Genomic DNA, 27,525 nt, shown 5'->3' on the forward strand with positions numbered 1-27,525 from the left:
TTCCTCTATGTATCATTATATAGGAACTGTGCATTAGGTCTTAAAAGAACAGCAGTCTCTAAACTAGGGGTGGGACAATATATTGATATGGTGATATATCATTGTCCTTCTCCATGCGATAGGAGAATCGATATCTGGCACCAAATATCGATATTTGAATTATTACAATAAGGCACTCCATATAGATTTCCCTGCTCCCAGTGTCGTGTCTAAAAATGTGGGGAAATCGCGGCCGTGCCATTTCCACCTTATTTCCAAAGTGCTCTGAGCAACCATGAACTGCATTCTCTATGAAGATGGGAAAGCAGAAGCACAATAACCCAAGGATAAACAGATTTTCAGCCACAGTATTAGCTCTACTGCTATAAATATGATTATGGAAATGACAACTAAAGAAACTGCCTGGAACAGATACTGTATCAGCATGGACCACAGGCATCGATCACGTTATTACTCCAGAGCGCATATTCAGTCCATGGGTAGCCTAACCCCTCTGCTCGGTTCACAGGTGGATTTCCCTCACTAACTATATGAGTGAGAGAGTGCTGCCAGCACAGAGGGATGCTCTCCCTCTTTCTCAGTTATTGCAAGTGCGTGTTATGCTGTGGGCACCCACTGGGAGAAACATAAATTTGCACCTACGGCATGAACGATGAAACAAAACCTTGCTAGAGCTGTAACGTGGCGCAGAAGTGTGCAGTTTGTGTGCTTGCCATGAGTCTACAATTGAAATAACAAACCTTAGCGCGCTAAAGATGCGATTTTTTTGTGGTGCTCCATTTTTATGATGAGAGGAGATGAATGGTTGAGAAAATACTCCAGGTAAATTTTGAAATGTACCAGGTTTATATATACATATATATGTGTGTGAACATGTGTAAGCATTTAATAAGTCTAAGAATAAAATGATTAATTTTCTTAATTTACTTATTAATTTTCTAACAGTCTGGACATGAACAAAGAGAAAAAACTTGCACTTAACCTATTCAGAGGCATTTTGTTTTCATAGTTAGATATAGTGATGTATCATTATAGGATTGTCCAGTAATATACCGATTATCACAAAATTGCTGTCTCGTGAGCCATGTATCACGATTTGTATCATATCATGAGGTTTTGATCATGATGATTTGTCCACAGAGAATTTCAACTGTCTTTTTGTTCGGGATAGTGGACTACCAAAATCTGAAGAATGCCTGCCCGAGGGGCTAGTGGGAATTTAAAAATTTAGCAAACCATGCATTTTAAGATATAGATTCAACATGACACTAACCTCAATAAGACTTCAGTGACCATTCGATGAACCAATGAATAACATCAATTTACCATGCATGTTCAAACAGGATTAAAATTCTGCATCTGCACTGAGACACCTGGACAGTTAGCGGTGCAAACATTTCATTAATTCATCTTGAGGCACATTTCACTTTAATCAAAAGACTGTAGGTCTCTTTTTGGTTTCCTGGGCCAGATGTCATAGTCTGCAGCTCATGATAGCCATAGCAGGTTCAGCTCTAATTCAACATATTATGTAAGAGGAATATGAACTCATATGAAGTCTGTTATGGAAAGAAATCGCGTCAAAGACCAGCAGCATGTTCCTCCAATGGTGTGGAAAAAGTAGGTGGCAGGACAGGGGGAGTAATGGCCCTGAGTTTCCCTCTCTTTCCAGTTGTGTGTGTGTGTGTGTGCGCGCACATTTACCAGGGTATGCAATCTTCCTGTCGCTTTACCTCGCTTGTTCTAGGTGCATTTTGCCTTGCAAATATTGAGGAAATTGTTAAACTGACCTCAAACCAGAGAACATGAGTGGTTTCTTAGTGATAGACTAATACTCCGTAGGCATTTCTGGGCCGGACCGCCAGTTGAACACAAACAAAACCTTTGTGGGAGGAAGGATGGTGGGAAAGGCAGAGAAAGAGAGGAACGATGGAAGGGGTTCCCTGTAAGGGTGTGCCAAGGATTCCCTCAGAGTCATCTGGGCCGTGTCTGTTTATCTGGCCCAGGCACATTCCTACATTGTGACTTCACCCAGCCCTCACACATAAACACGAACAAGCACAAGCCTGCTTTTTTGTCCCCCATTTAAATTCATCTTGCTCTATTTTTCCACCCTCTTCACTCTTCAACCACACAGTAAATGAAAACAAGTGGCAGTCTGTTTACACACCAGTCAGTGGGAGAGGGAAACACTTCCTAGAAACAGTTGCCAACAACACACAGCCTGTAACGTCTGTACCCGGGGTATTAGGAGGGCAAGTGAGAGCATGGCAGATCACAGTACGATGTAGGGCTGGGCGGTATGATGGTATATTCCGTGACGACGGAATAAAATGTCTACCGTTACAGATTTTTCTATTCCGTATATACCGTGAAGTTTAAATTAGTGGGCGTGGTTAACCTCACGTGTAGCGCGCCGGGACGTGAAAACGATTGAAAAGCTGCACACAAGCGTATATAAGAAGAAAAACATGGAGAAAGATAAGCATGCTGATAAAGAAATCCCACAAACCAATCCCGAGCAGCAGGAGGAGGAACTTGTTGTGAAACGAGGCGCGACATCAGTGGTATGGACGTGGTTCAGGTTTACAAAGGCTGACAAAGAGCAGAAAAATGTGATTTGCAAACTGTGTCACGCGAATGTAACCGTTAGCCACGGTAGCACGAGTAACTTGTTTTATGATCTAAAGGTGAAGCATGTCAAAGAATACAATGAAAGCCAACAGATGCGCTCCACATCAGGTGTTCCATCAACCTCTGGTGCTAAAAGCAAAAAAAAAAAATCTCAAACTAGTTTGGCCGAATCATTTACCAGAGGCACTCCATATGACAAAACCTCACGCAGATGGAAAGAAATAACGCAAGCTATTACAATGCATATCTGTAAAGACATGTAAAGGAAGCGCTTCAGTCATGGGAATTGCGAGAGGATCATCAAGTCTGTGTCACAACTGATGCAACGAACAACATCAAAGCACTGCAACTAAATGACTGGACGCGGTTACAGTGTTTTGCTCATCGTCTTCATTTAGCCATTGGTAAGTGTCTAATAGAAATTAATAACAATAATAGTGTAACGAATTAAAACTTCCTAGTCATCGGGAAGAAGGAGGCGGGAACCGGCGGACAATCAAATAACATTTTAATTACAAACGCCCCTCACGGACGACTGGTGCGCTCAAATAAAAACCAAAACACAACTAAAAGCCCAGGCCTGGTCCTCTCTCTTCCTTCACTGTCGTCGCTCCAGTTTTATATCCTTCCATCTCCTACGTGGGACTCAAGACTGGCGGTGGGTCGCAAGTGTCACTGATTTGCCCAATCATTGCCGGCCTCACTCCTTGTTCCCACGACCCTCGGCCCCGCCCCACTCGCCACATACCCCCATCGCCTCTCGCAGGCCGGGGGGTACCCTCGAGACTGCGCTCTACTCCCCCCCCCTCCGGGGGGGACCGCTCACGGGAACCTGTGGGAACCTGGGGGTAGGACAGATGAGGCGAGAGAAAAGGAGATGGAAGGAGGAGCGACAGAGACAAGAGAGGGGAGAGAAAAAAAAATAAAAAATTCCGGTTCCCAGACGCACTGCTGCTCGGCCCTCCACCGGCTGGGCGATCTCCTCCGCGGTGCCTGGCGGTGGCACTGGACGGCCCTCGGCGGACGGCACGACACCCCTCCGCCGCCCGTTGGACGGCGACGGCTCCTCCGGTTTTGGGCAGCCGGCAGGAATTCCCCATGTTCCCTGCTCCTCCGGATACCTTCACGGAGGCAGCAGGCTCCGGCCCCCTGGAGAACGGTGCTGACTCCTCCGCTCCCTCACGGACGGCAGCCGTCCCTCCACATCGCGGGCGGTCGGCAGCGAGCTCGCCCGTCCCCGGCAACTCGCTCCAGTCCACCGCCTCGAGCGTCCATGGCGGCATCCTCCTCGCCAGCGCCGTGGCACCGTGGATTCACCACAGCGGCGAGGGATCTTCAGCAGCGCGTCCCTCCTTCTCCCGGGCTTCGGCACCACTGTAACGAATTCCTACGTGGGACTCGAGACCGGCGGTGGGTCGCAAGTGTCACTGATTCGCCCCACTCGCCACAAATAGTTTTATAATTCTTTGACTGACTTTTATTTTGGTTTTTATTTTATTATTTATTCATCTTGTTATTAGGAAGTACCTATGTTGTTAATCTTATTAATAAATCTTAATTATAGAGATAAACGTTTTAAACATTTTTAAATGCATGGTACTTGTCTTGTGTAATTTGTCAGCTATTGCTACATTATGTTTACACATTGCCCTCTACCCTTTTAATCTATTTATACAGAGAGAGGTGTAAAAGTGCCCCAAGTTGACCGCGCAATTGGGGTGTGCAAGAAAATTGTGAGTGTCTTCTCAAACACTTTGAAAAGACAGCGTGAACTGGCCATAGCTCAGGTGCAGCTAGGCTTGCCTGCTCACAAGCTTATCACTGAGAGTCCAACAAGATGGGGATCCAGGCAACAAATGATCGAAAGGGTCATTGAGCAGGAAAAAGCACTAACACAAGTCCTGCAAGCTGACAAAAAGACCAGACATTTGGCTCTGACATGGCAGGACATGGACATTCTTGAATCTGTAAATAAGGCATTTTGCCCACTCGTAGAGTTTACAGATGCCCTGTCTGGGGAACAGTATGTAGCCTATTCTTTATTTTTAAAGTGGTATTTAATATATTAAGCAAGTCCCTTTTGTTGATTTACCTGAAAAATTATTATTTTGTGATATATACCGCTACCGTGAAATAAAATAACTTATTCCGTGAAATAAATTTTTGGTCTTTCCGCCCACACCTAGTAGGATGCAGTGAATGTGCGGTCCAGCTGAGCTCACACTCAAAAAAATGGATTTGTGGCACTGTTCGTTTTACACAGATATGTTTTGTTAAAACAACACAAATATATTTAGTTTTCCGCCAAAACACAATTGTATTGTGCTTAATCAACTTAAACTGTTTCATTTTCAATTTTACTTAATTATCAATCGTTAAACTAACGTAAAGTGTTTAATTTCGTAATTCAAAAAAAAAACGGAAGTGACGATTTCCAACGCATTTGATGACGGCGCGAAGGAGAGCAAGAGGTACCAGTCAGGTAAGAAAATCTAAAGTTTTTCTTGTGTTAAGTCAAAGTCTTTAATTTCTCTTAGAGTTTCTGTTTTGGGGTGCTTTTGCAGTCTAGTATTGTGTAATCAGTTTACTGCACCGTTAATAGATGATTTTGAGCGGTTGGGAGATGTGAAAGCGCACGACTCTCTGTAACGTATTGACTTGAGTATATATATATAACGTTACACTAGGGCTGAAACAATTAGTCGACATTATCGACAACGTCGACGATAAAAAAAAAATTTCGGCAAATGTTTTTGAGTAACGTTAGTGGTTTGATCTCGTATGCCTAATGTGAAAGCCTCCAATAATGCAGTTTGACCAGTGTGGCGCTATAGCGCAAGATTGTTATACACTCTCCTGATTCAATTCAAAAGAAGAAGATAGCACTTTAGTTTGAGGAAACCGAGCCGATCCGAACCTTGGATGAATATGTAAATATTTCCTGCACGCCTTCCTCTCAATAACTGCATAAACTGACCGCGATGTAAAAGCAGCTCTTAAGAACATATTTGATTACAGCGATGTGGATGTTTGCACAAACTCTGAGGTTCTCCAGGCACTCCAGTAAAGAAAAGTCCAGTCACGTTTATTTATATAACAGTCCTTATGCAATAGATAGCTTTTCAATATTAAACATGAAAATACAGAGTCAGTGTCGCTAGAATTATAACTTGATTTCTTGTTATAAAGCAGCTCTCCAGTGTGGACCTAGCTAATCATAAATTTATTTTATAATTGGGGGAAATATTTCATTAAAGTTTTAGTTCTGCGCTAGATCAAACCAAACTGTTTTAAATATCATAACCCAATAAGGTATTTTAAGAGAGATTGTATTTATTAGTAAAATGTTTATCCAAAAATAAAACGTCCTATCACTTACCTTTACTTTTATTATACATATGGCTTACAATAAGAGATGTTAAGAGGCAGAATGATTTGTCATTCAGCTACTTCCTCCTATAGCTAATCAAATGGCTAAAAGGAGTTTCTGTCTTATCTCATTTTGTGTGCAAAATATATTTATTTGTATAAATTAATTGTATACTAGTAATACATAATGACTTTCAAAAGCGGAATTACCTTTATTTGTTAGAATATGTATATTTTAACTAATTGGAAAGCTAAATAATCAATAAATGTCTAACCATGAAATGTGACCGAGTTTGGAGACACCTGGGTCAGCACAGTGGAAGTATTTGAAGCTTTGTTTATGAACATGGCGGTGTGGTCATACAATGACTTTAAACCTGACACTACTCTGAGCTGTTCACATTATACAAATGCTCGAGATATGTAATCAGGTCCTCCCTTTTGGAATGGTAAACATGACACTATTCATCACTCACACAAATAAATCACTTAATATTTTGATAATTGAATTGGTTTTTGTTGTTAAACCTTTTTTTTTTTTTTTTTTTTGTAACACATTGCACTTCATGTGTTTACAGATTTGTGCAGAATTTGAGACATACAGAATTACCATAGGCCCATTAGAATCAACAATCTTTGCCAAAATGGATCTGCACTGCAAAACTTGAAGATGTTTGCATACTGAAGAAGAGTGCTTGGACAAATACTGAAACCCTCTTGGTGCACTCAACTGCACTCAACACAACCTCGTATTAAAACATTATTCTCTTACTGGCCACTGGGAATTGACCAAAAAAAGACAGATATAATAAGATTAGGTTTATTAATACAATACAAAATATGTGGTATTACTATAAACTGACAGATTATGAATGCATTTGCCTCCCAAAAACCATTCATTTTGATGCAAGGCAGGGGTGTCCAGACCTGCTCTAGGAAAGCCAGTGTTCTCTGGAGTTTAGCTCTAACACACCTGCCTGGAACTTTTTTTGTTTTAAAATTCCCAAGAACCTTGATTAGCTGGTTCAGGTGTGTTTAAATGGCTAGGTCACCCAAAAATAAACATGTCATTAATTACTTACCCTCATGTAGATGTAGTCTGAGCACGCGGACGCACTTCCGGAAAAATCGGCCGAAAAAAAGGCCAAAGACCGGCCGATTACCAATCGCGTATTTTAAGCAAAAACCGTCCGGTTTCCGATTGATGGCGGGTCAACCGATGCATCCCTAATATTTTTATGAAAATGCAAGAGATTTCTGAACCTACATAAAGGCTGCAATGCAACTGAAATGTTCCCAGAGTCATAGTAAGGACATCAGTAAAACAGGTTATGTGACATCAATGCTTCAACCACATTTTTACAAAGCTACAAGAATACGTTTTTGAGCAAAGAAAACAAAAATAGCGATTTTATTCAACAATTCTTCTCCAAATCACATATGCCGCCATTATGGAGAGTAACAAGAGACATGAACATTGCTTTCCTCTGCATGTAATCAAGGCTTAGCGCATGCGTGTTCTAGGTCAGCAGCACCATGCGCATTAATTATTTACGTGCTGTTGATAATGGTGGAAGATGCGCTTTGGAGAAGAATTGTTGAATAAAGGCGCTGTTTTGGTTTTGTTTGCACAAAAAAAGTAGTCTTGTAGCTTTGTAAAATTATGGTTGAACCACTGATGTCACATGACTATTTTACTAATGTCTTTACTATGTTTCTGGGTCTGGGAACATTCCAGTTCTGTTGCTTACCGTACAGGGTCCAGATGTGTGTACCATTTTCTGCTTGCCTGTATTTCCCATAAGAAGATGAATGACTGACTTTTGAAAACAAAGGCTAAATCATCATCTTCAGACTAATGAAATTGAAGTATCCAAATGAAGACCCTAGCAGTATGGATTATATGGTGAGTTTTTTTTTTCAAGGTTAATAAATGATTTGTTAAAGTTAATACACAAGAATTTGAGTTCTCCATGCTTTTAAATACTTCTAGGATACAGATGTTGCCAGCAATCAGGAGGTGATCCAGAAGACTTCGTGGGAATCTATTTGAAGGTGCAGTCATTGAAGACAGTCCAGCAGAAGTTGGAGTTTTAAAGGATAAAGTTCTTCAGGACCTATAGCAGTTTACAGTCTGCAAAACCATGTTTCTGGGACTGATATATGGACTGAACTTGAGCAACCCTCCTGAACTCAGGTACACATTTGGAATACTGAAGAAGTTATTTCTGGAGCCAGTTCCTGTTCCTGGAATAAGGTTTGATTGGTTACCCATGAATGCCAGTTAGAAAATGAATAGTTTCATATTTCCGCTATTTTGTGTAATTTTGTAACATGGTTTCAATTGTATTTAACTGTGTGTAATTATTTATTGTTTGTTTAACAAATACACTTTGATCATTTGTGACATCTTGTCTTTTGACTCATTACAAGACAAATCACACAAAAAATGCTTTGTTGAAGGGGGTAACTTTAAATAGAAAATATTTAGTTAAAGTAACTAGAACTAATTGTGTGGAACCACTGTCCATAATTGAAATGAGTAATTTGAAACAAACCTCCTTATGTTGATAGAGTGAAACAAATTTGGCTAGATTGTAATAAACCAAAACATGTTCAGTTAACTTAACCGGTTTAAGTTGAAGCAAAGTGAATAAATTGATTTGGTTGGACATTACTATTTCACATAGATTCTACCTCATTCAATTGTGTTGTCACAACACAAGGAGTTTGCATAGATTCAAAAAATTCCAATAATGTTATCAAAACACAATTTGGTTGTGTGGAACCACTGTCCATAATTAAATTAAGTAAGTTTAAAGAGTCATTTTTTTGAGTGCACAGCTAACCTGAAATAACTCTGACTCTATTTACTTTCTAAATTAAATGAGCCTTCTTACTACTGTATATGATTCCTCAGTGAAATTATTCTTTAAAAAAAAAAATAAATAAATAAATAAATAAAACATCTTTATTAAAAAAAATTATATATTTTAGCAAAAACTTTCTCCACCTCTAAAACAACTGTTGTTATCTCTAATACCACAATGGGGTGGAGGGAAGAAAATATCCTTTCTTCTGTATTGTGAGAGCTTATCAAAAAAGAATAAATGTAGTGCAGGTATTTTAAGATTGGGCTATTCACTATAAAGCAGAAGGAAGATGAATGAATTAGAGTTAAGATACTTTAGAAATTACAAGGTCGAAATGAAATAAATAAATATACAAACATAAGCATGGATGACTTGTTCACAATAGATCAATAACAAGCATTTAGAAAACTGAAACAGAAGCATCTCAAGTCAAATTTTATGATGCACCATCAGTTATTTTTTATGTTATGGACAAAATTTAAAATTCTATACTATGTACGTCCAAATAAAAGTAAAATAAAAATCTAATGGTTTAATGAAAGTAAAATTAGGCATCACGTTGCAATATGAAAAATGCATATATTGTCATTTTTTTTCGAGATTGCATTTAACATATTCAATTATTTAGTACCTTTGAAGATTAAATGTAAGCAAGCATTAAATGGCAGCAAAAAGTTACTTTTAAAAATGTTTTAATTTAGTATCCAATACTAACCACCAAAAAAATCCACCATCTATGAAAATCTCTAGCCTTTTCTCCTATAAAGTCTGTATTCTGGTCTCTACAAATGATTCAAGTCCCTCCTCTAAATGCAAGCCTATGGGTCTTTTTTTGCCTTATTTATTGTCCACCATACAAAAGGTTAGATTCCTCAGAAAAGCACACAACTTTTTTAACATGGCGAATGCACTTAAGTATTATTAAATCCATAGCTGAAACACTGCAATACAGCAAACGTTTAATATTCGTGAGTTAGGGATTTATTACATTTGTTCAAAACATAAATAAACACATATTATGGCAAGCAAAATTACAGATGAGGTTTCAGATCTACTTTTTCTGTTTCCATCAGTTTCTGTCTCTTTCAACCACGGAAACTTTCAGTTTTAAGAATAGTTGCCATGACCACCTGGCTCGTGGATATGGCTGGAACAACATCTCTGTCAACATTCACCCAAAATAAATGTTATGCAACACAAATCCTAGTCATACTCTTGATTTATAGCCACTTCAATTATCACAACAACACTATAGTACTACAAATCAGAAGTGACTCTCAATATATAAAGGCACTGTCTGAATTCATGTGAACAAAGTCTTATGATCATTAAAGACAGAAAATAATTCCTTGCTTTACGTGGCATTTACAAAGCAGTCATTAAGCTTCTCAGAATAACTTGGAAGGAATTCTAATGTAGTCGAGTTATTTGCTTTTGTCATGACGAAAACTACCGCCAAAAAGACACTTTAAAGTCACTGAAAGTGTACCTGTCGATTATTGTGAATAAATCACTAATAATCCACTCATTTGTGATTTGTATGACTGCAGGACAACTTTTGATTAAGGAGGTTGCCAGGTCTCTGTTGTTGTTGTTTTTTAACCATTCCTACTCCAACTGTAGACGGCGGTGTATCATGTGAGCTGCTGCGTCCGTTCCACCATGGGAAGTGGCTACTCATTTGCATGAAGTTCAACTCTGCTCAACTTGTTGCATCACCAACGGTTGCTTTTACTCACACTGCTAGACAGACACTGCCAACTCTCACTAAAAATGAGAATAAGTTCAAGTCACTTTGCCACTGTACAGGTATGTACAGTATGACTGTTCCTATGAGTCAACATCATCAGTCTAGTGAGCATCCTATTATCCATTTTCCATGCACAACACTCAGTTATAGTTTTATTGCATAGTATCAAGCGTATGGAAAATAAAATTATGAGTGAGGAATACAGGGATGTAACCATCTGACTCATCACAACTTCAAAGAGGTTTCCTCATAGCAAAAAAAAGGGGAAAAAGGGAGGGAAGAATGATACACTGCTCACTAGAAACAGCGATATTAGAAGGCCACTTGGCAAATTTTCTTTCATTTCATGTGAGATGATCATTAATCTCACATAAAACATAAGCAAAAGGGTTCTATTTATAGTTCACATTGGGTTTAATAATACCCGGTTACTGACATAAACAGAGTTACTGTAAACCAATGTTATTAAATATACCTCAAAATCATTTAAGCACACCTAGAATACATGTGTAACTATTCTCACACACACACTAAATTTACATTTCATATTTAATGTTATTTAATTATCTACTTCATAGCCAGCTCGAAGCATTGTTACTGGTTTTCATAACAACACTGTTTCTCTCTGAAGGGGAAGCTCTGGTCTCACACAAAGTTTCCACTGACACTGTACAGCAACATACATCACTCACAGTGATACTCGGTTTTAACAGAATAACCTTCCCTATCTGAAACACACATACACACACAACATAAATCATTTCTCACTCAGGGAAATGTTTTTTTGGATATTTCCGTTTAAAAACAAAGCGCATCAAGTACAGCGTAGCGAATACGTCAACTGCCTGAATGACTAGCTGACTGATGGGTCTTAAAGGGATAATTCACCCAAAATTTTTTAACTTTGTCATCATTTACTCACTTTCATGTTCTTCCAAAGATTTATGAATATCTTTTGCAGAACACAGAAAAACATATTAATCAGATTGTTGGTGAGCAAACATTTTGGTGACCACTGACTTCCAGGTTGGACATTTCTCAAAATATCTTCTTTTATGCTCCACAGAAGAAAAAGTCATACATGTAGGGCTGGGAGATATAGCTAAATAAAATCTAATCTTGTTTTTTAATGTTTTTTAATTAGTCTTAAAATAACTACAACAGGGATGGAAATTATCTTTTTTGTCCACCGGCCACTGTGGCTGGTGGATATTCAAAATCTACCAGCCACTCAATGTTTTTACTAGCCACTAGTGTTGTCACGGTACCAAAATTTCAGTATTCGGTACCGATACCAGTGAAAATCCAGGGTTCTCGGTACCAATTTCGGTACCAAAGCAAAACACAAAAATATGCTAATAAAAAAAAATAACTTTTTAGCTCTAAAAATAAAACCAATGCCATTCTTTATACTTATTTACAATTGTGTTTAAAGTTTTTCTACAAGTTATATAATTATGAAAAACAGTAAACAAGTTTCACCCAAATTTAATTTGTCTTTTAATTTATGAAATTTAAACATTTTATTTTTGGTAAATAAAGGTGATTTGCTATTAAAATTAAAACATGGAAGAAATATTGTGATTTATTTCTTGAAAAAATAAAGTTTTATAATTTTTTTCAACAGTAGCAGTATCATACATTTTACTAAATAATAGTAATATTTCTAGCACAATGCCTTTATGTAAAAATTAACTTTTAGGCCTAATGAATGCATATTTGTCATTTGAGTATTGATAATACTACTACTAATTCTACTATCATACTAATGTATATACAATGCACTATGAATTGATGAGCTGCTGGGCTAATTGAATATTAATCACGTTGTCTGCGTTCGGTCAAAATGATTTGCTGAAATCAAAACAGGGACGGTTAGAGATCAGCGCCAGCCAATGAAATTGCCATTTGCGCATTAGCTCCGCCCACTACCGGAGAAACCGGTATGTCTTCTGCTTGTTCGAAAATGAATGAATAATTCTAAATGAACTCCATTATTTTGACAGGAGAAGACAACAAAGAATAGTATACATATAGCGTGTCGATTCAGCGTGGTAAGACTCTCGCTCTCTCTCTCTTTGCATGTGTGAAAAACAGCGCTATCAGTAAAGCGACGCTGAGTCGTGCGCCTTCACAAAAAGTTTACAGAGCATCAAATACATCCATTGAGATCAACTGAAAAGTTCAGATCGCTTGATTGAGAGAGAACTCTGAAGCTCAGATGCTGAAATTAATGCAAGCGTCATGCGCTTCAGTCTATGTAGTAAACAAACCCGCACGTCTCTGCCATTCATTAATTCACACAGAGACGCGCAGAACACGGATTCATATTTCAAACAACTTTTGCGGCTTAACATTTACAGATACTGGTCCATATGGAGATTTGATTTGATTAATGTATGCTAACTTTGACAAATTCCATGACTGTCCATATTAAAATGTAAGTTTCATTTTCATGACTGGATTTTGAGATTCCGTCCTCGTTTTCTGCTTCGCGGAAATCATAGCGCTGAACCCTTTCTTTTATTGTCTATGGCTGAACCGGGTTTTAACGGGACCTCGGTACTACCGGTACTTAAAGAAACCTGGTACCGAAGTACCGGGTCTTTTGACAACACTACTAGCCACTTTCTTGTTTTTAACCAACAATGTGTAACTGCATGTGAAAATTAATACTACAAGGTCTACAATACTTATGCAGTTTATTTAATCTCAAGTCTCAATGAAATACTAACATTTTCTCTTTCAGTGATGCTCAAATGCTGCCTATCTAGGCAGCTTACTAGGTTTTGAAAGAGCAGACTCTTGCTGAAGCAGCTCATTCTCTCAACTTGGTAGCCCAACCAGATGATACACTGCACTGAACTTTTTTAATGCACAGAAACATTTTAGCGATATTCTAAACAGTTTTTGTGCACATTAATAATGTTGTATTTAATTCCAAAGGAAAGGATTCACCAGTATAAGTGTTTTTTTGTTTTGTTTTTTGTGGTTGAGGGAACACGTGGGGAAAAGTCCCCTGTTCAACACTGTATCACTGAAAGAAATCTCGGCTCGCAAACGTTTACGCCATCGAAAAACGAACGCACAGCATTTTTAATACCTCGTTTTTACGAGTCTCGTCACGCCAGAGCTGTCAAACATGTGTAGCGATACAATGTTGTTTCTACAAACAAAAATGAGCAGCGTAACATCTTCTAACTTCTGAAAAAGTACTTGAAGACTGGAAATAAAATGCATCCCCCGGACAACAGTTATTAGACACGCGACCAATAATACTGTTTGTTAGTTTGCTTATTATGCCGTTAAAGACAATATTAGAGAAACACAAACTGTCCATAAAATCTAAAATGTCACAGAATGCTGGAGGAGAATGATCTTACCGGGGTTTGACAGAGGATTGACAGTATGCGGAAATTTGTGCGCAGTAACAAATTCAACTCTTCACGCGATCTTGTATATCAGGGGTCACCAAACTTTTTTTCTCTGGGGGCCAAATTATCGTTCCTGACTGTGATGGCGGGCCAGGCCGGGCCAGCTATATAACATAGAATTGTATGACCCTGATCAAAGTGACCACCAGCAGGCCTCATTGTGTAGTAGAGATTACTAGCCTGGCACAGCCATCCCCACTACTATATCTACACATCTATATCAACACTTGATTCCTGGCACATATTTGTTTATCTTTACTAGTGGTTTGCAAAAGTAGTAATCGAGTCTTTACACTTTGTTTTAATTTGAAATACCACAGATATTCCATTTATTTATTTTCTAATAAAAATAACATCAAAGTTGTCAGGGTATGAAACATCTGCCTAGTTGAGGTGACTGACACTGGCAAAGGTGAGTGAAATTATAAATTATAGGTAGGCCTGTTGATATTAATAATAATATTAATAATAATGATGACTTTTGGGGATTGCCTCATAGGGCCGGTTCAAGTAGTGGGGGGCAGAGGGGCTGGGGGGCCGGTCAAAGGGGGGGGGGCTGAGTCGGCCCGCGGGCCTTAGTTTGGTGACCCATGTTGTATATCATGGGCGTGTGCTATAAAACGTACTGTAAATAACCAACAAATACATCACTCCGCCATCGGCACTAACTTCAGCTGCAAACACTGTACTGGGAACAACGCCGCCGTTTCGAGCCCGGTTTACACCGCCTTTCTCCACGGAGCTGCTTCGGATGATATTACACTTTATTGCGTGTTGTACACACACCAGGGATGGAAATTAACTTTTGTGTCCACCGGCTGGGTGAAACAATATGCTATTTTTATTTACCCGCCACGGTGGCCGGTAAGTGAAGCGAGTTTACCTGCCACAACACAAAATCACCCGCATTTGGCTGGTGGCGGGTGCCAATTTCCATCCCTGAACTACAACATGATTCAAGTAACTTTTCAACCCTCTGATAAATTTGATAAATATATCTTTAAAAAGATATCTTAATACGTAAAAAAAAAGATGCATGAAATACAACAACATCTTGTACAAACTTGTCTTATACATATGTTCAGAAATATTACAAGGAAATTGCTTTAAAAATATTAAAATCTCAAAAGTCCAAGTTATTTAAATTCAAAACGGTTGAAGGTATAACACCAGTAGACTATAACTATGAATGTTCTGTAAAAACAATGAACAGCAGCTTTCAGCTTGTCATCATGATGCAATCATGAAATTTCAGACATACAGTAATAGTGCTTAACAGGACTTGATTAGATTACGCTGCTTTTCCATTGTGTTTTCTACGTGAACATGGATGTGTCTGACTGTTGCGCTCGCATCTCTTGCAGCGTCTCATGCATGAAACAGCATTCTAAAAATGAGGCGCTTAAGTTAAAAGAACTCACATCTTCCTACATTTTTTCCAGTTCCTTTTTACCGGTTTTTCCAGAATTTTCATTTTTGGCTACACTATCTATTGAAGAATGCCCTGTATATGTTTGTAGCGAGAGTTAAAGTCTTGAACAGTGATGGATATTTCCTGGGTTACCTTCGCAGGCTTAAATCAGCTGAGCTACAACTCTTAACTCATTTTCTTTCTTCTACCTGACCTACAAATCTTGGAAAATACAACAACTTAAAAGACAGAACCATGTAGGGCTGCACGATGTGTCGTTTAAGCATCGATATCGCGATGTACGAATCCACGATAGTCACATCGCAGGATGTGTGATGTAGGCTGTCGTAGTTGATCTGTTATTCATTAACTGTACGGGCCAGCTGCTCCCCGGCCCTTGACGAATGTGATTCGCAGATTAATTGCACAGCTTAACCATCATAGAGTGAAAGTTTATAATTGACAGGACTGAAAACCACATGCAAGTTTAACAGGGCAGAGAGAGAGAGAGCGTGAGAGAGACACAGAGAGAGAGAGCGCGCGAGAGAGAGAGAGAGGGAGAGAGAGCGCGCGCGCGAGAGAGACAGAGAGAGAGCGTGCGCGAGAGAGACAGAGAGCAAGCGCGAGAGAGACAGAGAGAGAGCGCGCGAGAGAGACAGAGAGCGTGCGCGAGAGAGACAGAGAGAGAGCGTGCGCGAGAGAGACAGAGAGAGAGAGAGCGTGCGCGAGAGAGACAGAGAGAGAGAGAGCGTGCGCGAGAGAGACAGAGAGAGAGAGAGCGCGCGCGAGAGAGACAGAAAGAGAGCGAGCCGTCTTCAAACAACAGGAGCGCTGTCTTGCTCTCTCTCCCTCCCGCATATTAATCAATTGTCGCGATGGTGTCGATGTTTAAATCATTTAAAATGAGAATGTAAGTGTGCTCACCCCATTTTTGTTTGTAAGAAAAAATATCGCAATATATATCGCAGAAAAATAAAAAATCGCAATGTCATTTTTTCCCAATATCGTGCAGCCCAAGAACCATGTCTGCAAAAATACATGCACTTACACTAGGGATGCACCGATGTATCAGCCACTGATATTTATTGGCTGATATTTCCTCAATTTACAACCATCTGCATATCGGATATATAAGAAAAAATGAAGATATAACAAACCAATGGTTTATTGATTAACTGTGGGAAGGCACTGAGCTGTATAATATCTGTTGCATAATCCTAGCACTGCAGTCTGCACTTTAATGCTAATCAAATAACAAAAGATTGCACACTATTCTTGACTAAATAACTTTTGTAACTTTCATAAGTGTAGCGGACCTCATCTGAATTTACTGATGTTTTATTAAGTTTATTGCCTCCTTTTTCATTCCAAAATAAATCACCATAAGAGCTAAACAAAACACAGCACGAGAAGTGCACATTAAACTTGTTGCATCATCACTGAAGTTGCATTATCATCAACATGCAGTGAATTACACAGAAAAACCTTTTCGGGGGTGCTTAATAAGCTGACAAACTTTAAATCCGTAGAACTGCATGCTTTAATTACTTATATAACGCTGTAGATTAGAAATCCCTTCAAAATAAAAGTCCCGCCTTAGTAAAGGAGACCTCATACATCGCTACACTTACAAAAATATTAAAATGTATAGAAAAACAAATTATAATATTAATCATAATAAAGTCTGTTACAATAAAGGATAATTTATACAGTAAAGAGTTATTTTACATTTGTTTACCTAAAAACTGTTAAACCTACCTAAAAGCACTGTTTGTTTAATATGTACCTTTGTTCTGTTGTATTTAAGTAGGCCTGCTGAATGTTAAAAGGATCCAATCCATGTTCATTAGAAATTAATTGACAATGCAGCAATAATACTGCTAGTATAATTTAATGCAGGTGTTTTTGAACTTTGTTGATTTAAAACATGATCAAAATACTATGTTAATGCCACAATTTCAAATAAGAGAGGGGTAACGAATATCGGAAGCGGCCAATAAGTGTTTGTTCAAATCGATATCGGCCCCAAAAAAATCCTATCAATGCATCCCTAACTTACACTCATTCATAAACATCAGACAGACAGAAAGGAACTTTTTCTCTTGCAGTCTATGCAACCTAGCTACTTGTTATGATGAATAAACACACTACACTCATACAGGCTGAGTCAAATGAGTGGTTTGCCACAAAGAGGTGATGCTGTAAGCAGAAGTGGGAGGTGAGAATGAGAGCTGAGAGCTGAGGGACAAGATAGAAGCAGATCACAAACACAGATACACACACGCGAGATGTGCTAATGATAGCGCTATAGCCTCAGTTTACTTCCTTGACTGAAAGAAGCATGTTAAAAAAATTAAATAAAAACCAATAGCTACTGTAGAAATATAAAAGAGACAACATATTCTACATTGTTATGATTCTGTGTGTGGTATTAGGTGTGCTGGAGTTAGGTGTTTTTTTGTTTTGTTTTTTACAGTAAAATGCTGTACCAATGCAACATGACACTTAAAAACCTCAGCAATTTACTGCTCTAAATTTCAATGCACATTGCATGTGTAAAAGTAGAATTGATGTGGTCAAATGTGAACTTTAAAGATGACTTTAGATGCTAAGCGAGACAATGGAAAAATTTACCACTTGTAGAGATGGCAAAGGGTGTTTTCTTTGGTTCACACTAGCTGATGATATTTTCTTGTGGTTATTCTAATACAGTAGGCCTACAGAAGATGATTCAGTGTGCTAAGGGTTGTTGAACCAGTTCATTATGAAATTAAAAAACTTAGTGGCCAACATATAAGGCGTGACAGGACGACTTTGTCAAATATAACAGTAAAAAACATTTGGGATCAATATGACTTTATTTTTAAAGGGGTCATTGGATGCCCATTTGATATGAGTTAATATGACTCTTTAGGGTCTTAATGAAAAGTCTATAACATACTTTGTTTAAAATTTCTCAATGGTAGTGTAAAAAACACCTTTCTTACCCTGTCAAAATGAGCTCTGTTTTTAGCAAGCAAATTTTTGTCTATTTTGCTTTAAATCCTAATGAGCTCTACTGACTAGTGTTGGGCGATATGGTCATTTTTCAGATCCCCGTGAGATCGACGATACACGATATTATTGTGTATGGGTGGAGCAAGAGAGAGACTCTCTGTTGCGCGAGAGAGAGCCTATGGAATCACCAATAATTGAAAAAATATTCTTTCAAACATACTGATAAACTATCGTTAACTATACAAATACTGTATTTAAAACAGCTAGTTCATATATAGTCATACGCAGCTGTCATATCGCACGTCCTGTGACAAATTTGCCGTGAAGTTATTTGAAGTTATCAGTCTAAATGTTCTGCAAAATCAGTCAACGGTGAAAATAAATAGTAGATTTCATTTAAAGTCCAACAGTTTAACACTAATATTGGACATAAACGAACACGTAAAATATAAAGTATTAAAAACAGGTAAGTTCACATATTTGGAGTAAAGTTGAATTGAACTGCTGCATCAAATCATACAGCGCTCCGGACCGTGCGCCTCATGACGAGACCGTCGCACCGCCACAGAAACAAGAATGAGATGCATCCTAACATAACTGTGGCATTAAACTCAGTTAGTGAAATACTGCACATATACGTAGTTCAGATTACTTGTTAAAGTGCAATGAAATCCTTACATCTGCAGACGATGTACGTCTGTTTGTGGATGGAGACTTTGTAATGGTCAAAACTATTAATTTTGCATGCATCACATTATAGTGCGGTGTGCATGAAAATAATAACAAGACGGCAGAGCGAACTTATCATCCATAGTGGTTCTCACTAGGGCTGCACGATGTGTCGTTTAAGCATCGATATCGCGATGTATAATCCACGATAGTCACATCGCAGGATGTGCGATGTAGGCTGTCGTAGTTGATCCGTTATTCATTAACTGTACGGGCCAGCTACTCCCCTGCCCTTGACGAATGTGATTCGCGGATTAATTGCACAGCTTAACCATCATAGAGTGAAAGTTTATAATTGACAGGACTGAAAACCACATGCAAGTTTAACAGGGCAGAGAGAGAGGGAGCGCGAGAGAGACAGAGAGAGCGCGCGAGAGAGACAGAGAGGGCGAGAGAGACAGAGAGAGAGAGCGCGCGAGAGAGACAGAGAGAGAAAGAGAGAGAGAGCGCGCGAGAGAGACAGGGATAGAGAGCGAGCGCGCGAGAGAGACAGGGATAGAGAGCGAGCGCGCGAGAGAGACACAGAGAGAGAGAGAGACCGCGCACGAGAGAGACAGAGAGAGCGAGCGCGCGAGAGAGACACAGAGAGAGAGAGAGAGAGCGCGTGCGAGAGAGACAGACAGAGTACATTAGAAGTACCATCAATGTTTATAGAAATGTATATGGATTTATTTTGCATGTAATTTTTTTTTCTTATGAATGCATTTTTGTTTTGTTTGTTTCTATTCTGCTATGTACAATGCTTTGGCAATATGTACCTTTGTATGTCATGCCAATAAAGCAATATGAATTGAATTGAGAGAGAGAGAGAGAGACCGAGAGAGAGCGAGCCGTTTTCAAACAACACGAGCGCTGTCTTGCTCTCTCTTCCTTGTGTATATTAATCAATTGACACGATGGTGTCGATGTTTAAAATGAGAATGTAAGTGTGCTCACCCCATTTTTGTTTTTAAGAAAAAATATCGCAATATATATCGCAGAAAAATAAAATATCGCAATGTCATTTTTTCCCAATATCGTGCAGCCCTAGTTCTCACATAGTCCTTCTACATCTTTACTTTATTTGGAACACCAAGAAAGAGTTAATCGCTCATGTATGAGAAGAGCGCGTTGCCGTGTACCAGCCATTAAATGTGTGGGACACCAACTCCTCGTTTTCTATCTCTTTCATTTCATGGATTTAACAAGTTATCCGAGTCAAAGCGTTACAACTTCTTTAGAGACAGGCTCTAATCGTCTTTTGCGCGCGTACTGTGTGTGTGTGTGTGTGTGTGTGCGTGCGTGCATGCGTGTGTGTGTACGTGAAATGCGGTGCTGAAGTGAAATAGCTGGGCAGTTTGATAGCCGAATTATAATAGGCTTAGTGTTGTCAAAAGACCCGGTACTTCGGTACCAAGTCGGTACTAAAAAAAAATTTATGTGACGGTACCAGGTTTCTTTAAGTACCGGTAGTACCGAGGTCCCGTTCAAACCCGGTTCAGCGCTATGATTTCCGCGCTATGTGTTCTGCGCGTCTCTGTGTGAATTAATGAATGGCAGATACGTGCAGGTTTGTTTACTACATAGACCGAAGCACATGACGCTTGCATTAATTTCAGCATCTGAGCTTCAGAGTTCTCTCTCCATCAAGCGATCTGAACTTTTCAGTTCATCTCAATGGACGCACAGCGCACCTGTATTTGATGCTCTTTAAACTCTGTGTGAAGACACACGACTCACCGTCGCTTTACTGATAGCGCTGTTTCTCACACATGCAAAGAGAGAGAGAGAGCGAGAGTCTTACCACGCTGAATCGACACGCTATCTGTAAACTATTCTTTGTTGTCTTCTCCAGTCAAAATAATGGAGTTCATATAGAATTATACATATTTCTTTTCGAACCAGCAGAAGACATACCGGTTTCTCCGGTAGTGGGCGGAGCTAATGCGCAAATTCATTGGCTGGCGCTGATTTCTTACCGTCCCCGTTTTGATTTCAGCAAATCATTTTGACCGAACGCAGACAACGTGATTAATATTCATGAACCCAGCTGCTCATCAATTCATAGTGCATTGTATATACATTGGTATGATAGTAGAATTAGTAGTAGTATTGTCTTTTAATAATAATTAATATGATCTATTACTATTTTTTTACAGAAACCCTCAATGACCAAAAATATCTTAAGCATCACCACCAGTCTTAAGTTCAGTTAAAATGACAAATATGCATTCATTAGGCCTAAAAGTTAATTTTTACATCAAGGCATTGTGCTAGAAATATTACTATTATTTAGTAAAATGTATGTGATACTGCTACTACTGTTGAAAAAATTATAATACTTTATTTTTTAAAGAAATAAATCACAATATTTCTTCCATGTTTTAATTTTAATAGCAAATCCCCTTTATTTACCAAAAATAAAATGTGTTTAAATTTCAAAAAAAGTTTTTCATAATTATATAACTTGTAGAAAAACTTTAAACACAGTTGTAAATAAGTATAAAGAATGGCATTGGTTTTATTTTTAGTGCTAAAAAGTTATTTTTATTTTTAATTAGCATATTTTTGTGTTTTGCTTTGGTACCGAAATTGGTACCGAGAACCGTGGATTTTCACTGGTATCGGTACCGAATATTGAAATTTTGGTACCGTGACAACGCTAAATAGGCTGCCCAATAAAAATAAAATATTAATTATTATTATAATTTAATATATTAATAGGAGAATGAGCCTATCATCTTGATTATCGACAGAGAAATCTGCTTATGTCGATATCTCTGACTATCGTCGATACACGATACAATCGTCTATCGGCACAACCCTAATTCCCAACCCTATACAATACTCCTTTTAAAAACAATAATGAATCTCACTGACCCCAAACTTTTGAATGGTAGTGTATACTACAGAAGGCCTACAGAAGTTAGAACTCAGTGCTTGTTTTCATGAGGCCAACCACAAAGAGAACTGAGAAATCAAGACAATCATGTACTCATTAAAAAATAAAATAACATCCAACAACAACAAAAAACTTACATTTTGATTCAAACCCACAGTTCAATTATTAGTAGGCCTAAAGAGCTGTTGTATGATTAATGGGTATTTCAGTATTCTGGTCTGGTGTAACTGGGGAACTCTGACAAGGAGGGAACAAAACCAACCAAGCATAAGTCTGCAGTTTCACAGATGCCATACCAAACAAATGCAACTATTTGAAAGCACCTCCATTACAGGGCATTTTGTTAGAGAGGGAGACAAAAGAGCAGTGAAATAAATAGGGTCCTCTAAAACTGGCCTCAGGTCAGTGTGTATCTTTCTGGTGTTTACATGCTAGCCAATCGTGTGTGTGTGTGTGTGTGGTTGTGTGTGTGTGTGTGTGTGTTAAGTAGCAGTTACCCATCCACGCCAACTGCCTGTATGATTTACAAAAACACACGCATGTGCACAATTGCACGCAAAATGCTCTTCAGCAAGGCACGCAAGACTATGCACCACAAAGAACAAAACCCCAAACATCTTTTTACAGAGGGCCTTTAGATCACAGCTGTAAATGAGAGAGCTGCATCTCACACACACACACACACACACACACACAATCTGTTTTAACAGTGTAGGGCATTAGTGTTTAGTAGTATCTACCAAGAGTTTGAAAAGATGGACAAAAATGGGAAAAAATCTGGACAGTCCACAAATTCAATCATAAACACATGTCATAACCACTAATTTTAATTACAGAAAGTGTGAACCTCTCTACTCCCTACCACAATAACTCTGTGGGAAGCACATACCCAGCTAACAGACAATGAATTTAACCCCAGAGGGTTCAATCCACCACAGTTACAACAGCATCTAACCATTGGCCTCTTTTGGTACACAGGTAAAATACATGCTAGAGATGACCTCAATTCAGCACATGCAGCCCAAAAGCAAACAGTCTAGTAACTTCTGTGCTGACTGCTTGGACGAAGTCAAGGAATTAATTTTACTAAAACAGTATGGTCGACAGTGTAACTTGCACACGGGAAGCATTATTTTTTTAATTAAAATGAATCAAGTAAATATAAGAAAATATGTGCAAAACATTACTCACACATGTCATTTTTGTTTGAATGTCATTCTTGCAGAATATAAAGAAACTATTCTGATGAATGCTGGTAATCAAACAGTTTTGGTTACCACTGACTTCCATTCGTATGAACAAAACATTTCTCAATATATCTTCTATGGTCCACAGAAAAAAAGTAATAATTTTCATTATTAGCTGAACTATCCCTAATACTCCTTTTAAGGACGTTAAAAGATATAGCCAACAGTGAAAAATTCAACTGCCGTATATACAGTACTCTTGATTGTTATGTTATGCTGAAGTCTGTAGGAAGTTCTAGTCATATATCATTACAAGGAATGTTGCTATATCTTAAAGCATGCTTTAACTTTATAAGGAATTTCCTAAAGAACAGAAAGAGAGGAATCGGGGATGTTTATTTTTGATGAATTCTGATGTTGGATACATCATCCAGTCTGTGTCAGAATTACCTCTGAGTGGGGACAAAACATGTGGGTGCTAATATACAATAATGATTAATGGCTTAATGGTAAACAAAACCTCCTGCCCGCCTGCATTAATAACGTGCCAGAATTATCTCAAAAGGGTTTGGAGCATTTCCCACCCACACAACAACACAAAACAAACACACAGGCTTTGGACAAAAGCACTCAATTACATGCACAAAATGCACACAAACAAAGGGGAAAACTAAATTTGAAAAGAAAAAGTGCATCAGAGAACACAGGCAAATAAGTTAGGCATCACTCTTCATAGCAACACCGGTCACTTTAAAGCTTACCGTCTAATTGAGATAACACAACTGATTAAATAAATGCATTTCTGAATACATTTAGAAAGCAAATATACGCACACAAAAATACTAACAGTCTTATTCACAGCACTGTTAAACACTGGGTGCAATAAGGTCAGTGAGGGAAGGGTATTCCCTGCGGCACAAATGCATATCAAACAGGAAGTTGACAGCTCAAAGCGAGAGAGACTACAAGATGTTACATTTTCCATTGAGTAAACATCGGCCATAGGGCTGCTGTGATGTCTCAACCAAATCAAATTAGAAAACATATAAAGCCAGACACAAACTACTACGCAAATATCCACTCTATTGTATCTTGCATATTTGTGTGGCTTCCTCTGGATCAATTCATACACAATCTTTGTCCATCTTAAAGAAGAGCCTTCTTTAAATATCTAACGTGGGGTTACTGAGAGCATTCCTATAACAGAGACAGCCTGATTAAAAAGTTGAGTATTGCTGAGTGTGTATGTAATGGGTTAGTGAGTCTGTCACTTTAACCGACCCAAGTGGAAAGTCACGGGACATTGTGCTTATGCAGCAGCAGAGTCTGCAGGGAGATCAGACGCGATGGGGATCCTTTATTAATCACTGATGCATTGTCACACACTGACACTAGCTCATTCTTTAGAAATGATAGACAATATCTTCTGTATGTTCATTTGAAAGTGTTGCCGTGCTAATCTGAATATTATTGTATGAACAAAAGTGTTGCAGAAGTGCATCAAAGGGCAAATTCTGTCATGGGGATTGATATGATAAGCAACAACGGAAAGCTAAACTGCAGCTTTAAAAAACTTAAAAAAAAAATGTTCAGAGTAACTGAAGTCAAAACAGCACGGTTTAAAGAAAATGCAAATATATTCTCCTCATCATTATAAAATGGAAATGTAAAGATTATCTTATTAGATCCACGGCGTGTGCCTCTATTCTTCAGAGCAACTGCCATGACTTAAAGAAACACAACAGAATACTTTAGTACAGTACAGTCTTACGTAACAAAAAAAAAAAAAAAAAAACCTTTTTAAGTTTCCTCTGAAACAAACTGTAGTAGGGCAAAGTAACACGAAGCGCACTGTTTCTACGTGAAAATTTAATCTCACTGAGGAAGTAGAAAACAGGTTTCACAAGTTCCATAATGCTGGTCACTGGTACATTATCTAGCCCTTTATCTCTTGAAACAATATTTCCTTTTCAAAGGGAAGGCTATTCCCTGCACATGCCTTTGAGCCAAAAACATCTGCAGCTCAATGAGTGTGTGAGTTTGTGCCTTAAAAGGAGGAGTGTCTTAAATCCTGCAGGACGTGGACACTTGCATCTCAGTCCTGTAAGCCACCTCAACAGAAGGTTTTCCACTCTGAGGCTCACAGCCAGGTACATTACACAGCGCAAATCACTTTGGATTTGCCTGAATTCAAACTAAGGGTCATAAAAGAGGGTGAATGGAAAATGCCGGTCTCGTTGGTCATAATGTCCCATGTCATAAAAGAGAGAAAGGCTGAACAGATATGACTTCAGATATGAATATACATTACCCTAACAAACTATCCATGACATGAAGAAATTACATTTTTCCTCTTATGCCTGACTTTCGCATAGCACAAGCTTTTAACAAAGCATCATATGTGCTTATAAGTCAAGGTTACTCACATTAAAAGTCCACAATTTAGAGGCTGCAGCATAACAATCCATCATTTCAGAGATCTCATCAGCTATGTACTTCACTGTGGACCGAACCAAGCTGGAAGCTGCTCTTCTCTTATTTTATTTATTTTTTTATTTAAGCGAGATAAAAGCCTTCGAGGCACACGATGATAAAGAATAACTTTCTTCAGCAGTAGGAAACGCGTGTTCTTGTTATGTTCGACTCCACCGGTAATGTTACTCCACGAGTAAACACTTTGAAACAGCCAGGTAAATACATGAGTGCTTACTCACCGTTTGGTCCATATCTTTCGAAATTAATTTTCACTTGTTCCAACGTGAGTCCAGTGTTTTCATTCACACCGAAGTTTGCTAAAACTTCTGATGCAGATTTAGTGTGGGCGTTTTCCATCTCGAGGAACGGTTTACTACGACCACTTGAACGGCATGTATTGGTGACAAATGACACCGAGATCACGGAAGGGCTGAAGTGGCCAAATTTCCACCGAGATGCTTTTAGACCGCCAAGTGGAGGTGGTAGTCTGCGCAGACGTCCACCTGCCCCTTCTGCAATCCGCCGGTTTGAGCCCGTGAAGCTGCTGCTCCGTGTGTGCTCGAGCTCAGTGAGTGCGCGCGCACTCGCTCCGCGTCCTCTGAAGGTGCGCGAGGTTCCCGCCTCTTTTTCCGTGAGCTCGCGTGTTTGGCCACCGTCCGGGAGCGTTTATTGGCTCGCGTTACCTGAGAGAAGAGAAAGGCTGCTTACGTTGTCGGTGTGTGCATGAAAAAGAAAAACCGCCGTAATCGAGAACTGCGCCAGCCTAATTTCCGTGTCAGGAAACGGTGAGCAGTTTGTCACGGATGAAGGAAGCTGTCGAGGTGCCTCTAGAGTTCCCCCCAGCGCGTCATCTGTGAGATTGTCTAACCGTCACAGCTCAAACTTGTGTTGATTGCCTCTGAATCTGATTAATATATCTGGAAGATTAACCATTAACTGGCCATTACATATGAAACAAGTATTCACAATGGAGAAGCCTTTGGCAAACGACTTTTGAGTTTGTTTACTGAATGCTTTTGATCAATATAACGTGTTTACAGTTTGTAAGGGGGGGGGACCCTTTTGCGATTTAGATTAGTTATAGGCTAGATTGTATAACCTTATTACTTTTTATCTGAATCATAACATTTACTAATATTGCAAATTAAAAAAAATCATAAAAAAATCACTTGTAGAGCATCGTAAAAATGTAAAGCACTGAGTGCTGCCTCACAAGGAAAACAGTTTACTGCACAATGGGGGAGATGGATTTAGAACAAGGTGCTCCAGTTCTTTCCTAGCTCATAGTTTTTCATCTGTCCCTGTGCAAAGCCTATATATAGGAAATATACACTGCTAAACTCATGTTAAAACAAGAAACTTTATAGGTTACATCATCCTTGCCTGCAGAAGTGATAGAAGATCTTTTGGAAAATGAGGTAATGGTAGGGTCAAAGCTGGCATCACAAATTAAACTGGCAACCCCATCTGGCTTGGCTTTTCACCTCTCAGACTGTTTTCACACTTGGTTTTTGATTTTTTTTTTTTTTTTTGAACCTAAGTTCAGTTCCACCAACCTCCCCCTGTCCTTGCTGTTCTCTTTTCACATTGTACTTTTGAGAGGAACCACATTGCATCTCTGTCATGACGCCCCAAAGCCAATTTTCATTGGTCAATTAAATCAAGCAGTCGCATGAAGAAACGTTCAGACTTCCTGGATTCAGTTCTATTCAGAAATATCATGGATCGTGACAGTGATGCTATTTATAAGAATGTCAAGTCAAGTCACCTTTATTTATATAGCGC

General features: G+C 38.8%; 1 protein-coding gene across 2 annotated transcripts in view; it reads right to left on the reverse strand.

Moving 5' to 3' along the window:
• The window catches only part of LOC132139680 (sarcoplasmic/endoplasmic reticulum calcium ATPase 1-like), an 82,096-nt gene extending 55,536 nt beyond the window's left edge, over nucleotides 1–26,560 (reverse strand). For both annotated transcript variants that reach the window (XM_059548219.1, XM_059548220.1), the window contains exon 1: nucleotides 25,980–26,560. In XM_059548219.1, the coding sequence (XP_059404202.1) occupies nucleotides 25,980–26,097 (118 nt within the window). In that variant the 5' untranslated portion in view covers nucleotides 26,098–26,560. The remainder of the gene's footprint in view (nucleotides 1–25,979) is intronic.
• Nucleotides 26,561–27,525: the final 965 nt, after the last annotated feature.

This window comes from Carassius carassius, chromosome 4 (assembly GCF_963082965.1).
Source record: "Carassius carassius chromosome 4, fCarCar2.1, whole genome shotgun sequence".
Lineage (NCBI taxonomy): Eukaryota > Metazoa > Chordata > Actinopteri > Cypriniformes > Cyprinidae > Carassius > Carassius carassius.